Source organism: Ichthyophthirius multifiliis, assembly GCF_000220395.1.
Source record: "Ichthyophthirius multifiliis unplaced genomic scaffold scaff_1120509251427, whole genome shotgun sequence".
Lineage (NCBI taxonomy): Eukaryota > Ciliophora > Oligohymenophorea > Hymenostomatida > Ichthyophthirius > Ichthyophthirius multifiliis.
In genome coordinates this window covers 117,991-133,423 of record NW_004085884.1, presented here as the reverse complement: position 1 = coordinate 133,423, position 15,433 = coordinate 117,991, and the positions used below count along the sequence as shown (strand labels likewise).

At 15.9% G+C, this 15,433-nt stretch overlaps 5 protein-coding genes across 5 annotated transcripts, besides 27 other annotated features; 4 read left to right on the top strand and 1 right to left on the bottom strand. All coding sequences in view use genetic code 6, as the record gives it.

Moving 5' to 3' along the window:
- Window positions 1-97: 97 nt before the first annotated feature.
- Window positions 98-200: a microsatellite.
- Window positions 201-398: 198 nt separating this feature from the next.
- On the top strand, window positions 399-1,049 carry IMG5_202160 (hypothetical protein; the record flags this gene model as incomplete). The annotated part of the gene is made up of 1 exon (XM_004023934.1): window positions 399-1,049. One exon carries the CDS (start codon window positions 399-401, stop codon window positions 1,047-1,049), a length of 651 nt encoding a protein of 216 aa, XP_004023983.1.
- A 1,650-nt stretch (window positions 1,050-2,699) lies between these two features.
- Window positions 2,700-2,733: a microsatellite.
- A 544-nt stretch (window positions 2,734-3,277) lies between these two features.
- Window positions 3,278-3,329: a microsatellite.
- A 195-nt stretch (window positions 3,330-3,524) lies between these two features.
- Window positions 3,525-3,587: a microsatellite.
- A 640-nt stretch (window positions 3,588-4,227) lies between these two features.
- Window positions 4,228-4,262: a microsatellite.
- Window positions 4,237-4,279: a microsatellite.
- A 394-nt stretch (window positions 4,280-4,673) lies between these two features.
- Window positions 4,674-4,754: a microsatellite.
- A 476-nt stretch (window positions 4,755-5,230) lies between these two features.
- Window positions 5,231-5,291: a microsatellite.
- A 9-nt stretch (window positions 5,292-5,300) lies between these two features.
- Window positions 5,301-5,334: a microsatellite.
- Window positions 5,301-5,359: a microsatellite.
- Window positions 5,360-5,501: 142 nt separating this feature from the next.
- Window positions 5,502-5,587: a microsatellite.
- Window positions 5,588-5,611: 24 nt separating this feature from the next.
- Window positions 5,612-5,707: a microsatellite.
- Window positions 5,644-5,713: a microsatellite.
- Window positions 5,682-5,721: a microsatellite.
- Window positions 5,722-5,998: 277 nt separating this feature from the next.
- Window positions 5,999-6,079: a microsatellite.
- Window positions 6,080-6,380: 301 nt separating this feature from the next.
- Window positions 6,381-6,433: a microsatellite.
- Window positions 6,382-6,429: a microsatellite.
- Window positions 6,384-6,433: a microsatellite.
- Window positions 6,434-6,559: 126 nt separating this feature from the next.
- Window positions 6,560-7,559, top strand: IMG5_202150 (hypothetical protein). Its single transcript, XM_004023933.1, has 3 exons — window positions 6,560-6,800; window positions 6,876-6,922; window positions 7,009-7,559. Exons 1-3 carry the CDS (start codon window positions 6,567-6,569, stop codon window positions 7,499-7,501), a joined length of 774 nt encoding a protein of 257 aa, XP_004023982.1. The 5' UTR covers window positions 6,560-6,566; the 3' UTR covers window positions 7,502-7,559.
- Window positions 7,560-7,584: 25 nt separating this feature from the next.
- Window positions 7,585-7,623: a microsatellite.
- A 258-nt stretch (window positions 7,624-7,881) lies between these two features.
- Window positions 7,882-8,544, bottom strand: IMG5_202140 (protein family UPF0016, putative). Its single transcript, XM_004023932.1, has one exon. The coding sequence runs from the start codon at window positions 8,475-8,477 to the stop codon at window positions 7,893-7,895; it is 585 nt and encodes a 194-aa protein (XP_004023981.1). The 5' UTR covers window positions 8,478-8,544; the 3' UTR covers window positions 7,882-7,892.
- A 35-nt stretch (window positions 8,545-8,579) lies between these two features.
- Window positions 8,580-8,612: a microsatellite.
- Window positions 8,613-8,991: 379 nt separating this feature from the next.
- Window positions 8,992-9,041: a microsatellite.
- A 536-nt stretch (window positions 9,042-9,577) lies between these two features.
- Window positions 9,578-9,607: a microsatellite.
- Window positions 9,608-9,614: 7 nt separating this feature from the next.
- Window positions 9,615-12,343, top strand: IMG5_202130 (zinc finger ccch type domain protein; the record flags this gene model as incomplete). Its single annotated transcript, XM_004023931.1, has 6 exons — window positions 9,615-9,749; window positions 9,806-10,022; window positions 10,078-10,138; window positions 10,250-10,297; window positions 10,347-10,407; window positions 11,885-12,343. 6 exons carry the CDS (start codon window positions 9,615-9,617, stop codon window positions 11,906-11,908), a joined length of 546 nt encoding a protein of 181 aa, XP_004023980.1. The 3' UTR covers window positions 11,909-12,343.
- Window positions 10,545-10,586: a microsatellite.
- Window positions 10,545-10,593: a microsatellite.
- A 148-nt stretch (window positions 12,344-12,491) lies between the features above and the next one.
- Window positions 12,492-12,541: a microsatellite.
- Window positions 12,542-12,683: 142 nt separating this feature from the next.
- IMG5_202120 (hypothetical protein) lies at window positions 12,684-13,353 on the top strand (the record flags this gene model as incomplete). Its single annotated transcript, XM_004023930.1, has 2 exons — window positions 12,684-12,964; window positions 13,049-13,353. The coding sequence occupies 2 exons, from the start codon at window positions 12,684-12,686 to the stop codon at window positions 13,224-13,226; spliced, it is 459 nt and encodes a 152-aa protein (XP_004023979.1). The 3' UTR covers window positions 13,227-13,353.
- A 258-nt stretch (window positions 13,354-13,611) lies between these two features.
- Window positions 13,612-13,675: a microsatellite.
- Window positions 13,619-13,671: a microsatellite.
- Window positions 13,676-15,433: the final 1,758 nt, after the last annotated feature.

The window sequence follows — 15,433 nt, the reverse complement described above, 5'->3', positions numbered from 1 at the left end:
ACTTTAAAAAACTTTTAAAAAAAATCAATTAAAAAAAAAACACAAATGAGCCAAATACATAATAAAGAATAATATTCCAGTCCTTCCTAATAATATTCTCCTTCTAATTAAGAAATTCCTCCTTCTAATTACTAAAACCCTCTTTCTAATTACTAAAGCACTCCTTCTAATTACTAAAACCTTCCTTCTAATTTCTAAAATCAACCTTTGCTTGTAATAAATAATTAATCTTCCGATTCTCACCCTGTTTAATAATCAGCCTTTTTCCCTTAAGCTTAATATATTAATTAAAGCTATTCTTAAGCCAAAATATAGCATGCAATACCTAGAAAGTATTTCATAGTTCTTAACCTACAATAGTAACAGTTTAATAATAATTAAGATAATAATATTAATAAATGCCTGTTTAAAAAAATTTGAAGAGATAAACAATTAAAGGCGAATCAAGGGTAGAGTATGTTCCTTATGAAAAATCTGTTTTAGAATATTAAGCTATTTAAAGAACTAAACTTGTTCCAAAATAAAAAAGGGTAACTGATTATTATGCAATCGAGTATTAGACTGATTATATTCCGAATGTTTATTAAGATAAGTTTATTGAATATATTCCTTAAGAAAGATTTTAAGAAAGAGTACAATATTAAGCTGTTGAAAAAAAAATTATGCACCAACCTGTCTAATAAGAATAAAAAATACAAATAGGTTAATAACCAGCCTAAGTAATATAATAACCAGTTTAATTAGCATAATAATAAGCCTAAATTATATAAAAGCCAGTCTAAGATGTAATAAAAGCTGTTTAATATTATGTATAACCTGCTTAGTAGGTTGTTTAAAAACGTTCTTAAGTTATTAATTAATATTAAGTTAAAGGTGTACAATAAAGAGTTGTTAGTAATTCTTTTTAAAGAACAGTCCCTATAACTTATAGAGGTGCTTAATTGAATAATTATAATAACTTTAAAGGAATTAGAAATGTAAGTGCAATTAAAGATATAAAAAATGGGAAAAAAGTTAAAAAAGGATTTTTTGAAAAAATGTTTGGATGAAATATGAGATTAAGCATTTTAAAAATTTATAAATATAATATTTTTTATGTGAATGTTAAAAGAATTTTTTTTTTATAAATAAAATATATAATTTTCTAATTAAATTTTAACTGTTTTTATATATATAAAAATGAAAATAAAAAAACGTTAATTATAATAAGAATCAAATAAAATAATTAAATTAAAAATTTAAATAGCATATTCTTTTAAAGTTCATTATTATTATAAAAATTAATTATTTTAAATAATAAATAATATATTTGTATTTTTTTGTTTCCTTATTCAATTCTTAATACATTTATTTATTTTAATTTTTTTCTTTAAATTAATTATTATTGTAAAATTAAAAATATTTAAATAAAATATTTGATTTGTTTTGTAAAAAAAAATATTTAAAATTTAGATGTTAAATAGTTTTTATAAAATAAATAGAAATTATTATTTAAAAAAAAAATGAATCAAAATATTTATGATGATTCTTTTATTATTGAATATTTAGAAAGAATATAAGACTAATTAGTTCTTCCTTTTATAGAAAGAAGAGTGAATTAAGGTGAAACATGTGAAAATATGCATGAAGAAATATTATAATTAATACATTTTATAAATGAAAACGAAGAATAAATGAAAATTTTAGTTAGATTAACCTGTAATCTATATACATAAATAAAATAAAAAAATAAAAATAAAAATAGATTTTTAAATTCAGAAAATCGAAGAAATATATTAAAAACATGAAATTGATATAAATAATTTGAATTAAATTATTTTAAATTTAGAATAAGAAATATAATATTAGAAATAAGTAATTTAAGATATGCAGGTTTACAATATATATAAAGCATTTTAACTATTAAAAAAATATTAATATTAATAGAAATAAAACTAAGATAATAATCAAAAATTAATTAATATGCAATAAATTATTGTAAATCTTGAAAACGATTATTAATTACTTTAGGAATAAAATGATAAAAAAATATTTGAATTAGAATAATATTAAAATAATGTATTTTATATATATTTTATTTTAAATTTTATTTTATTTTTTATTCATTTTTTTTAATTTTGAAAAAAATAAGTAATAAACAGATATAGATAAAATATCTTAAATAAAAGAAAATTATTAAACATAAATTGAAGAAATAACAAATAAGTAAAATATATATAAATAAGAGTTACTTTAGATTAAAAACGAATTAATAAATCATTAATAGATAATTTAAAATAACGAATAAACTATAAAAAAATTATAATATGAAAATTAAAGTAAAATTTTAATATATGTATTTTATTTTATTTATTTTTTGTTAAAAAAAGATTAAGTTAATTTGTACAATAATAGCTAAAATAAAATTAAAAACTTAAATTTATAAATTTGTTAACTTTAAGATCATATTTAAACTCTTTAGTATGAAAACGATGAATTAAAAACTTATTTGAACTAAAATTAAAATAAAAAGTCATATAATTTTATTAAAAATTCTTCTTAAAAAAATATTATTGAAATAGCTAACACTCCAGAAAATTTAACTCCTAAATCAAAAGAGATTCTTTTTAAAGAATAAGAATAATAACAGTAAGAAGAATATGAATAATAATATAAATCAAGTAAAAAATTTAAATTTATAATATATTATTAAGTTAATCTTTATTTTATTTTATTTTATTTTATTTTATTTTAGATAATTTAAAGAATTAAATATAAAATGAAGTTATGGAAATATATTTAGATTCTCGTATAAATAATTTGTATACGGAATTAAAAGATCATGTTAAAAAAGAAGATATGCATGAAAATGTGTCTAATTTTCTTACTTTTTCTTCTGAATAAAAACAATAATCTATTACAATAAATACAAAGAAAACTAATTCGAATAAAAAAACATTAAAAGCTAATATTTAAAGAGATCCTTATTAAGTAGAGATTCATATATTTGTTTTTTAATAATTTTTTTTTTATATTTTAAAGGATTTTTTTAATTTAACCTCTTAATCTGTAAAGCTTAACTCACCATATATTGATGATATCATAACATACGAAACTAATTGTTATTTTAAATAAGTTTTATAAGAGCATATACCATTTAACCAAGTAATTTATAATTAAAATAATAAATTATTTTTATTAAAATAAAATAGTGGTATAATTGGTTATATGAAAAATTGCATAATTTAAGAGAAACATAAATACAATCATAAAAAGTATGAAGTATAAATATTTCAAGATATATTAAAATAAATATAATAAATTATATATTTAAATACATTATAAATAAAATTTTAATTAATAAAACATTTAAATATTCTTAATTTTCATTTGTAAAATATACTATAAAAAAAAATATTTATAAAAGATAACTTATTTATTAATATTGGTTAAGTTAAAATAATTTTATATTAATAGAATCTATGAATATTTTATTGTAGTTAAAATTAAAATAATATAATTAATATCTATTTATATCAAAATATATTTATAATTATAAAAAAATAAATGAAAAAAGATTTATATTAATAACAATAAATAAATAAAAATCTTAAAAGTTTTTGATAAATAAAATTAATGTATTTTTGTATTAATAATTTCAATAATTTCATGAATATGAATATGTAAATTTATGCTTAGTTTATTTTATTATTTAAAAAGAAATCAAGAAATTTAATCTAAAAAAATGAAACAATAAAATAGTATAAATAAAAGTTAAAGTTATATATAATTATTTTTAAAATTAATAACTTTTAATTAAATAATTTATATCAATAAACATTATTAAATTGTTAATTTTAAAATAAATTTATATATTTTATTTCTTAATAATATTTATAAATGAAAGAAAATTAATTTATTTAAATAGTAGTTAAAGTTAAAATACATAAAAAAAATATATTAAAAATAAAAATTCTTAAATTAATTTAGCAAATATTTAAAAATTAATTTTAATAAGTTTCTAATTATTTAATATTTAAAATTATAATATAAATACATGAATTTTATAAAAAAAATATTATATTAATATATATACACTTAATTTAAATATAATTAAAAATAATATTTTTTTTTTAATAAAAATTTAATATATATTATTTATATATGTAATTTTTATTAAATATATTTCATTAAAAAAAATAAAATTAATTATAAAATAAATATAGTTCAAGTAATAATTTGAAAACATAATTATATTTAAATTTAATAATAATTAAATTTAAAATAATATATATTTAATTAATTTATTTTTTAAAATTAATATTAAAAGTTTAAAATTTAAAATACAATTTTAATAATGAAAAAAATAAAAAAAATAAAAAATATAATAATAATAATGTTTATTATTTAAGATTTTCAAGATAGATTTATTTATAATAATATCATAATTATTAATAAAAAATAATAATCAATATAAGTTTTAAATTTTAAGATAATTAATTTATATATAAATTATTTATTTACTTTTATTTTAATTTAAATTTATGTCAATTTGTATTATTGATTTTAAAAATTTATTAATTTATTTAATTATTGCTTAATATAATATCTTAATTTAAAAATATATTTATATTTATTATAAAATACTTAATTTTTTTAATAAATAAAAAAAAAAAAATATTAATTTTTTTAAAAAATAACTTTTATAAATAAATATTTAAATTATTTTTATTTAAATCAATATATTAGAATAACTTTTTAAAAATATATATAAAATTAAATCCTTTTTACTATAGTTTCATATAATATATATAATTTTTTCTACTGATAGTCTAAAAAATCATATCATATAATAATTATTAAATTAAATATAATATTGTATTTTTTAAAAAAATTGATTATAATTATTTATAAATAAATACATAAAATCTATTAATGAAAATAATAAAATTTAAAAAAACATATTTTGTAGTAAAAATTTAAAAAAAAAAAAAAAATTAATTATTATAAAAAAAGGAAATTTATTGCAAAATATTATAGTATTTTATTATAAAAGTTTTAAACTAAAAAAAATATTTAAAATGAATGATAAATTAATATTTTTTTTAAAATAAAAAAAAAATTCAAAATAAATTTTTTTAGTATTAAAAAAAAAAAATTTTAATAAAATTACCTAAAAAGAGATAAAAGGAAATAATCTTTTTCTATCAATAAATTTTTAAAAGTGAGTTTATTAATATAATTATTTCAAATAAATATAAATATAAATATAAATATAAATATAAATATAATATAATATAATATAAAATATATTTTACTTTTTTTTAATTATATATATTTAATTATTTATTTTTATAATTAAATTTTATATTATATTAATAAAACAATAATGTATTTAGAATTGTATTTAATAAAATATTTTATTAACTCATAAAAACTATAATAATTATTTTATATTTATTTTTATATAATTTTTTTTATTTTCAATTATAATTATTATTTAAAAATTTTTAAAAAAAATTATATTATATAATTTTATATAATATTTAATATATTTATATAAAAATATTAATTTTTTAATTATATTAATTTATTTTTATTTAATATTTTTTTTTTTTTTATATAAAAATATATATATATATAATTAGTTTATAATTATATTATTAAATATTTATATTAATAAATTTTAATTACTATAATAAATATTTTTATAATAAATTTATATTATTATAATCTATTTATTATAATTATTATATATTAAATTGTTTAATTTTAGTTTTATTTTTATATATTTGAAATTCTTTATATTATTCTTATAAAATTATTTAGTTTTATTAATATATATATTACCTTTAATAAATTTTCCTATATATTTTTTTAATGTTTTTTTTTTTTATTTCAAAAGTTTTCATTCTGAATTATCACTATAATCCTAAAAATAATTATAATATAAACATTTTTTTTTATTAGTGTTTCTTAAATTAAAATATTTATCAAATAAATTTTAATAATAGACTGCTTATTTAAATTTTTAAAAATAAATATAATAAATTTAATTATATTTATTTTAATTTTAAATTAAATATATAAATTATAATTAATTGATACATAATTATTATTATTAAAGCATTGAAAGTGATCATTTTACTGTAAATAAATAGATTTATTATAAACTTTATGTAATATAATAAATTGACTTAATATTCATTCTTAATTAATAAAGTAATGATTAAAAAAAAATATATATATTATTAATTTTATTATTATACATAAAATAAATATGTGAATAAAATTATATTTAAAAGAAAATATAATATAATTTTATATTTAATAAATAAAAAATAAATAAATGAATTACATGGCTTTAGACGAGAACGCTGTATTAGAAGGAGTGAAAAAGTTAAAAAATAAAATAAAACAAAAATAAAATAAAAAATAAAAAATAAAAAATAAAGTTTCGGCGTCGCTCCAGGTGCCCGAAAAATGATAGATTAAGAAATGATGCATGCAATGGAAGCAATAGAATCATTATAATACGTAAAAAAAAAAAAAAACTAAAATAAATAAAAAATAGATAACATATTGGAATGAATAAAAAAAAAGTGAATGTGGTCGAATAGGCTCAACTTCAAAATGTTTTTGTGGCCATTTTTTAAATTAACACAATAATTAATATTTTGGTAAAAAATTTAACAGTTCCTGTAAAGATTGCCCTTGTAAATAATATAAATTTATACCCACAAGACCAGAAGAATGTGGGATGTATTGGCTACCTCGTAGAAAAGATTTTAATGTACATAAATGGAGAGCTCCTTGCAAGTGTTTTTTTATATCTAAAAAAATAAAAAATACTAATTATTTATATATTTAAATATACATATTTTAATCTTTAAAAGATGTAATCATAACCACGAAGAGCATATGCCTAATTATCCTTTGAGATGTACAAAATGTACTAATTGCTAAAGCTTTAGAGCCTATTTTGCGTTTTTTTTTTTAATATATATATATATATTTTTTTAAAATTAGATGTATTTCATGTGATGGAGCATGGGAAGATCATGAAGTTTTGTATGAAACTGAAATGGAAAGATAGAAGGCAGGTAAAAAGATTAGAGAGTAATATAAACCATTATCTACTCATTAAGAAATATAACATGAAGTATTTATTAATAAAAATAAATCTGTTGATCCTGCTCTTGTTAGACCGAGGCCGAAACCCGGATAAGTTGACAGAGTACCTTTCTTACCTTATATTAGAATTAAACCTGCTCAAAGAGAAGTTTAATAAGATGGAACTGTTAAGTTTACTGCTCCTTAATCTGTTATTAGTTTTAAACCTTAGGAAGACAATATGAATAATTATAAATAAAATGTTATTAAAAGTCATGATAAGTTAGATTATATGGACTCTAATGTTTAAAGTAACCTATAAAAAGGATAAGTTTAGAAAATAGGAACAGGTTATAAAAACATTAATTAAAAATAAGTAGCTTTATAAAAAAATATAACTAAGAAATGAGTTTATTATTGCTATAATTTTAAATACATATTAATTTTTTTTTCATAATAAATATTTTATGTAGTTTTTTTATATATATATAAAATAAAAAATTATATTAAGTAATAAAAAAATATAATTAAACTTTAAATTTAGTATATATTATATATAAAAAAATTAAAATTTAAAACTATATATTTTTATTTGATATATATAAAGATATTAATTTAATAAATAAACATATCATACATATTTTATTTATTCAATAAAATAATACATTAAGTTCTTTTAATAACAAACAATTAAAAAAAAGGAAAAAATTAAATTTATTATTTTGTTGTTTTTTTATTCAGATAAAAATAAAAACATATTTTTTTTAAAAATAGAAATATTCTAAAAAAGAGGAAAAATATCATAAATTATATAAGGTGAATATTCCAAAAAATATAAATACAATTCCTCCAAAAATAGTAAGTAATTTTTCTGATACAAAAGAAGAAATATACCTACCTCCAGTTACTGCTGTTGCTGAACATAAAGCATGTGCAATTACTGAACCTACGAAGACTCTAATAGGATCATAAGAAGCACTCATAGCAATTGTAGTAATTTAGGATTTATCTCCCCATTCCCCTAAAAAAATTTAAAGAAAAGTTTAAGAAGCGACTATATATCCTTCAACTACGAAAACTTAATTTTTTACTTTTTAGTTAGAAGTTTAAATTTCTTCTATATCTTTTGTTTTTTACGTCAATTTTTAGTTTAGTTCTTCCATTTCTTTCTCTATTTCTTCATTATCATCTTCTTCTTGTTTTTTAATTAAAACATCATATAATGATTTTCCTCCGAAAATGAAAAAAAGTATTGCAGCCCCGAATTTCATATATTATTCAGGCAATATATATAATATAAATTAACCCAAAAAACAAGAAACAAAAGTCATGAAAAACATAGCACCATAACTTCCTAAAAATACCCAATATCGGCTATATTTCATTGCTAAAATTGCCGCAATTATAAATGTTTTGTCTCCAAATTCAGAAAATATTGTGGCTAAAAATGAACCTAAAAATGGGCCATATGTTATTAATAAAGATAGTTCTTCTTAAAGAGTTTCTTCTTAATGAGTTTCGCTTTAGGTATATATTATATTAATTATTAAGAATATCAAAAAAAAGACATTTTATAATTTATTTATTTTTAATATCAAATAATTTTATAAAAAATAAAATTTTACATGCGTTTAAATCGTCTTTTTTTAATTTTTTTACGAATTATTTAAATATGAAATGTAAACAAATTTTATTGAATTAAAATAAAAAAGAGATTATAAAAAAAATGAAAGAAAAAAAACTGAATTTTAGAAAAAAAAAGAAAATTATATATTATTTATCAGAATTTTTTTAAAAATTTTAAAAAGGTATATTTTTTTGTTTTTTTTTATTATTTTTTATTTATTTAATTTTTTTTAAAAAATGTATTTATATACAAAATTATAAAATATTTTTATAATTTTAAAAATAAATAATTTAATTTTAAATAAAGATTTATTTTATAAATATTCTATAATAATTTTTTAAAAAATTAATAAATAATATTAATAATAAAAAATAAGAAGTATTTTTCATATTTATAATAATTTTTAAATCGTAACATATATTTATATTTAATTTTTGTCAATAAATTTTAAAATATTTAAGGAAGAATATATTTGTTTTATTTTTTAATAATCATAAATTTATTATAAGTTTATTAATTTTTATAAAAAATAAAAATTTGTGCTTTAATTCATATAAATAATTTAATAGGTAATATCAATAATTAATAATATTTTTTTTAATATTTTTTATTTGTAAATAAAATTGTGGTTTGATATAATATTAATATTGTGTTAATAAAAAATTATTGAATAATTTTTTATATAAGAAATATATATAATAAAAATAACAAAGAAATTTAATTTCGGCCCATAACTTTTTATCGTACAAAAAAAGCGGAAAAAATATCTCTCTAAATATATAATAAAATAATTATAATATTTTTAATATATTATTAATTAAATTAAAAAAAAAAAAAAAAAAAATAATATTTTTTTAGAAAAAAAAAAAAAAAAAAAAAAAAAAAAAATTAATAAATGTCTTCCTCAGGTTACGTAGAAAATTACAATAATTTCAACCAAAAAAACAACTAAAATTAAAACAAATTCAATAATAAAAATATGAAACCTTATGTAAATTTGAAAAAAACAAGACTTTGTCAAAATTTTTTGGTAAGAAAGTTATAAACAAAAATAAAACTATCAATATTTTTTTATAAAAAAAAAAGAATGGAACATGTACTAAAGGTGATAAATGCCATTTTGCACATAGCGAAAGTGAATTAAAGTAAAAACCTGATTTGAATAAAACAAAATTATGTTAACCATATTAAACAAACGGCTTTTGCCCAAATTAAGATTCCTGCTAATATGCTCATGGAGTTGGGGAATTAAGACATACTGATGATTTTTATAAAACATCTTTATGCTTTAATTTCAGTAAAGGTTATCTTTTTTTTATATATATATATACAAAGTTATATTATTTATATAAATTTAGGCAAATGTTTAAATGGCGACAAATGCAGATATGCACATAATGAAGAAGAATTAAAATCTAGGTATTTTTAATTATATTTTTTTTTCTTTTTTTTTTCAAAAACTTTATTTATTAATATATTTAACTCTCTTTTTTTTAGATTTAATAATAATAATAACAATAACAAAAAAAGATATAACAATCACAATAACAATGTTTAGAATAACAACAATAATAATAAGTAAATTTTTATTTTTTAATTAAATAATTTTTTTATTTTTATTCATTAGCAGAAATAACAAATATAATGATCTTATGATGGCTATGCCTGTATAGAATATTTCTTAATAGGTAAATATAAATTGATATTTTTAATTAATATTTTTTTAAAAAAATATTCAAGTAAATGGCAATGCTTATGTAATATTATATGCCTTAGAATATGCAATATGGATAATGATGAATATTTAAAATAAATAGAAAAGAAGATATATATATATATATATACATTTATATATTTATATATATATTAATATAACAATAAAAAATTGAAAAAAAATTTATAATTAATAAAATAGTTTTTTTATGTAAAAAAATTTTTATAAATTTAAATAAAAACATAAAAAAATAAGAGAACAAAATTAAAAATATAAAAAATGAAAAAACTATATACAAAATTTATCGAAAGCATTCCAAAAAAAACATTTGTAAGCTAACTTTAAATTTAAAAGCAATAAAAATTAGGAAAATTGTTAACTTGGATAGAATAAAACTACGAAAAATTTAATTAAGCAAGTGATAAAAATATCAAATACTTTAATGTATATTAATTTTTAGAAAATGAAAATATTCTTAACTTTGAATAAAAAAATTAGTAAAAAAAATAGTCTAAAATTGTATATAGGAATTAAAAATGAATAAAATTTTAAACTAAAATGAAATTTTATTTATTTCTTATATTTTACATCATTATCCTTAATAAGATGTTGATTTTTATATGAGTTTTTTGCATAATTTTTAGAATAATTATTTGTTTTATAAGCCTTTAAATATATCTAAAATAATGTTAAATTTAATCCAAATTATGAGGAGGGAAAAGTCAATAAAAAAAGAGGAAAATCGTCAAATAATACTAACTCGCATTAATGAAATTTTCAATTAAAAAGATTTCTTATAATTCTTATTTAAGAGTTTAATTAAGAATAAAAATGATTTATTATATTTAAATGTAGCCATATCTTTATCTTACTACCAAACTTCTGAAGTTTAAAAGAAAAACTCTGAAACTTTAATATAATTATGGGGCTTAATAATTACTTATATATAAGAAAATTACCAATAAATGAACGATTTTACTCTAAAAGGATTCATTGGAGCCCTTTCATCTTGCTAAATGGGTGATTATAATTTTTATTTGAAACTTTTTGATGATTTTTTAATCCGAGTAAGTGAAAGAAGGGCTCATTAGGACTATTTTTGTACCTGTATAAAGGCTTTTTATAATAATAGGGGTGGATTTTACATAAATGATAAATCTTAAATAAGGAGTTTTATAAAAGAAAACATAAACAAATTTAGTGTATCGAATAAATTGACTTTAATAGTAACTTTCGCAGTGCATTCTTAAAAAGATTATATATTTGAATTTTTAGTTTAAAATTTAAATGAGAAAGAATTTTTGGCGTTGAATTTAAAGGGTAAATTACTTATTTCTTGGAGTTATAGTCTATATGGGATTTTTTCAGAAGTTTTTACGCATTAAGTGCTTTAGGAATGCTTTAAGGAAGGAATTTAATTTTTTTTTAGAACGAAAGAATGCTAAATTAAGTAACATATATTATGTTTTTTATGAAGGTGAAATAAAATGAGTTGTGGAAAAAATACTAAGATTTATACGAAGAGTAGTTTAGGATATTTTAGAGAGCTAATTTAGAAAAAATAGTCACTATTAATGCTTAAACTAATAATTATAATTAAAATTTTAGGAATCTTTAGACTGATAAATACTTTGATGTAGTCAAGTGGTTCCTTGCTATGGGATTTAATGTTAAGTTTGAATGTCTACTTGAAGGATTTATACTTGTGGATTTTGTAGTGAAAGATTTCGAGGAGAAAATATAAAAATTAGAAGGTTAAAAAGATTTTATTGTGTAAAAAATTTAAAAAGGAGATATATAAAATGAAGCTTAGCAGTTTGATTTTAAGAAAGATTATGTTTGTAAAAAATAAGATGTTATTTTAGAAATTGATGGGTATTCACATTTTGTGTATGCGTTTAGAAGAAGGAAACAAAATATTAATAAAACTGAAATTTTAAAAGATTTGGGATATAAATTAATTACTTTTGATGTTTATTCTATTAGAGAAATCTCTCATAAAGGGTTTGGTGAGTAATTTGATTTTGTTTTAGAAAATTTAAAAAAAAATTTATGATTTTTATTTATTTTTATGTATTTATTTTTTTCTATATCTTTTTTTATTTTTAAATTAAACTAATTTCCTTTATATTAAATTAAGAAAAAAATATTAATTTTATATATATTATTTATTATATTTAGAGAAATAAAATAATAATACAAAAAAAATATATACATATTATTAATTAGCGAAGAAAATAAAATAAAAATATGGGTTACGAAAAAAAAATACCACCACCACCAACAAGAGAATAAGAACTTGAAATAATAAGAAAAACAGAAGAAAATTTTTTAAAATAACCTTTTTATAAATATTATATGAACGAAGCACATAGAACAATTAAAATGGAATTTGCAGAAAAACTCAACGAAAACAGATTACATTTTTGGAGGAATTTCTTCGTTGGATTACTTGTTACAGGTCCAATTTTTGTTATTCCTTATGGTTTGATATTTAAGAGAATGTCAACAGGCGTTCCATTTTATTTTGTGTATATTTTGAATATAATTATAATTATATATAGGATTTTTTATTTTTTAAAATAATTAATTAATATTTTTAAAATATATAATAGACCTAAATATGTTTTTGCTCCTAAATAAGCTTATGATGGAGGCAGAAGTTGGCATGTATTAAAAACTTAAGTTCCTTTATGGATTTTCTTAGGAACTGCTTATGCTTATTGGTTTACAGAAAATACTGTTTTAGCTGATGAATGGTTAGAAGGAGGAAAGATTAAATATCCTTTTTGAATATAAATTAAAAGAAAAAGGAGAAAAAAAATGAAGCATTTTATTTTTTTTATTTTTTTTGTTAAGAAATAAAAATAATAAATATAAATTATAGTTAGATCTTTTTTTTTAAAGAATACTTTAGTTTAAAATAAAAAAATAATATTTATATAAAATTATTTAATTATTATTTTATTATATAATTATAATAAAAACAAAAATAATATTTATATATTTAGTAAACAAAAATGTAAACTTTAGCTTTATTTTAGTTCTAAAATTTTTTATGTTTATAATACAGTAGAAAAAACATATAAGAAAACTAATAAAATATAAACCTTAATAATAAATTTAAGAAAAATTAATATAATAAAAAGAATAAGTAGAATAAAAACTGGGAGAATTTAAATTAAAAAAATCTAAAAAAAATAAGAAATAAAAATTGAAAAAAAAAAGAAATTAAAATAATTTTCTTAATTTATTCGAGATAAAGAATGAGATAATAATTAAAAAAATAAGTCGAAACTTAAAAAAGAAACATGAATAAAATATATATTTAAATAAAAATTCCTTTAGATTATATTAATAATTTTATAACAACAGGATGTAAAAGGAAATTATTATATAGAAGATGTAATAAAATATATTTAAATTTAATTTTAAAAATATAAATAAATAATGTTAAATTTATACATTAAAATTTTATGTTTGGAAATTATAATTAATTAAATAAATATTCAAAATTAAAATAAAGTTCTAAAAAGTTTAAATTTTAATCAGAAAGAATCATAATTAAATATACATATTAATGTTTTTTTTTTATTTCGTTCAAATAAATAAAATAAGATTTTTATGTATAAATATAATAATTTTGAAACAGTAAATTATAGGAATAATATTAAATTTTAATAAAAGTATTGAAATTCACCTAAAATAAACTTCGGTTGATGTGAAAGTAACATATATCATTAGTTTTAGAAATACTTTCTTTGATTGTTTAAAATGGTAAATAATTATTTAATTTATTAATTTTTTAAAAATAAAATTTACATTAAATATATTTCATTTTAATAAAAAGTAAAATAAAATATATATATTACAATATGATAAAACAAAAGTAATAAGAAAATCAAATAAAAATTTTAATATATTTAAAAACATATAAATATGTTCATAATTTTAATAATTTTAATTTTTCCTTCGCTTTCTTATGCAAAAAATAATAATGAATTTTTATAAACTTAAGGAGCATTTTTAAGTTCTTTTTTTGGTATATTATTTTCCGAAATTGGTGATAAAACATTTATTTTAGCTGCTATTTTGGCAACTAAAAATTCTCAAAAATACGTTTTTCTTGGAAATTTAGCAGCGATGATTATTATGAATTTTATTTCTTGCTTTTTAGGCGGTTTTTTTGTATTTTTAATTCCTTAATATATTACTAGAATTTGCTCTGGAATACTTTTTTTGTTTTTCGGAATAAAATGCTTTCTTAAAAAAAATGCAGATAAAGACTCATCTGATGATTCTGAAGAAATAGAAATAGAAACAAAAAAATTCGATAAAAAAATTAAAAATAAAAACTAAAAAGTTACAAATTATTAAATTTTTATTTAAACTTTTATTTAAGTTATTTGTGGAGAATGGGGAGATAAATCTTAACTTGCTACAATTGCTATGAGTAGCTCTTATTCTCCTATTATTGTTTTTGGAGGGTCTTTATTAGGATAGGCTTTTTGTGCGCTTCTAGCTGTTATTGGAGGTAGATATTTAGGATAAATTATTCCTGGATGGGTTTTGAAGTTGATATAAGGTAGTCTTTTTGTGATTTTTGGTATTGCTTGCTTTGTTTGAAGTTTTAAATTATAATTTTATTCAAAAAAAAAAAAAAAAACGAATGCATAAAAATTAAATATTTTTTTTTTAAAAAAAAAAATTAATAAAGAAATATTAAAAATAAACAATATGTAAAATTTATGTATATAAAAAATTATTATTACAATTTTAATATATAAATATAATCTATACAAAAAATAATATAAAAATTATTAATTATTTAATATATTCATATTTATTTTGCAATTTTTAAGCTTAATTTAATAAAAATAACAAATTATCTAATTTAATATTATTATTAGATAATAATTCTTCTTTTTAAAAGAAGATTTATTTGTAATTAAAGCATATATATAATTATTATTTATCAGATTCAGATTTTTATAATTTTT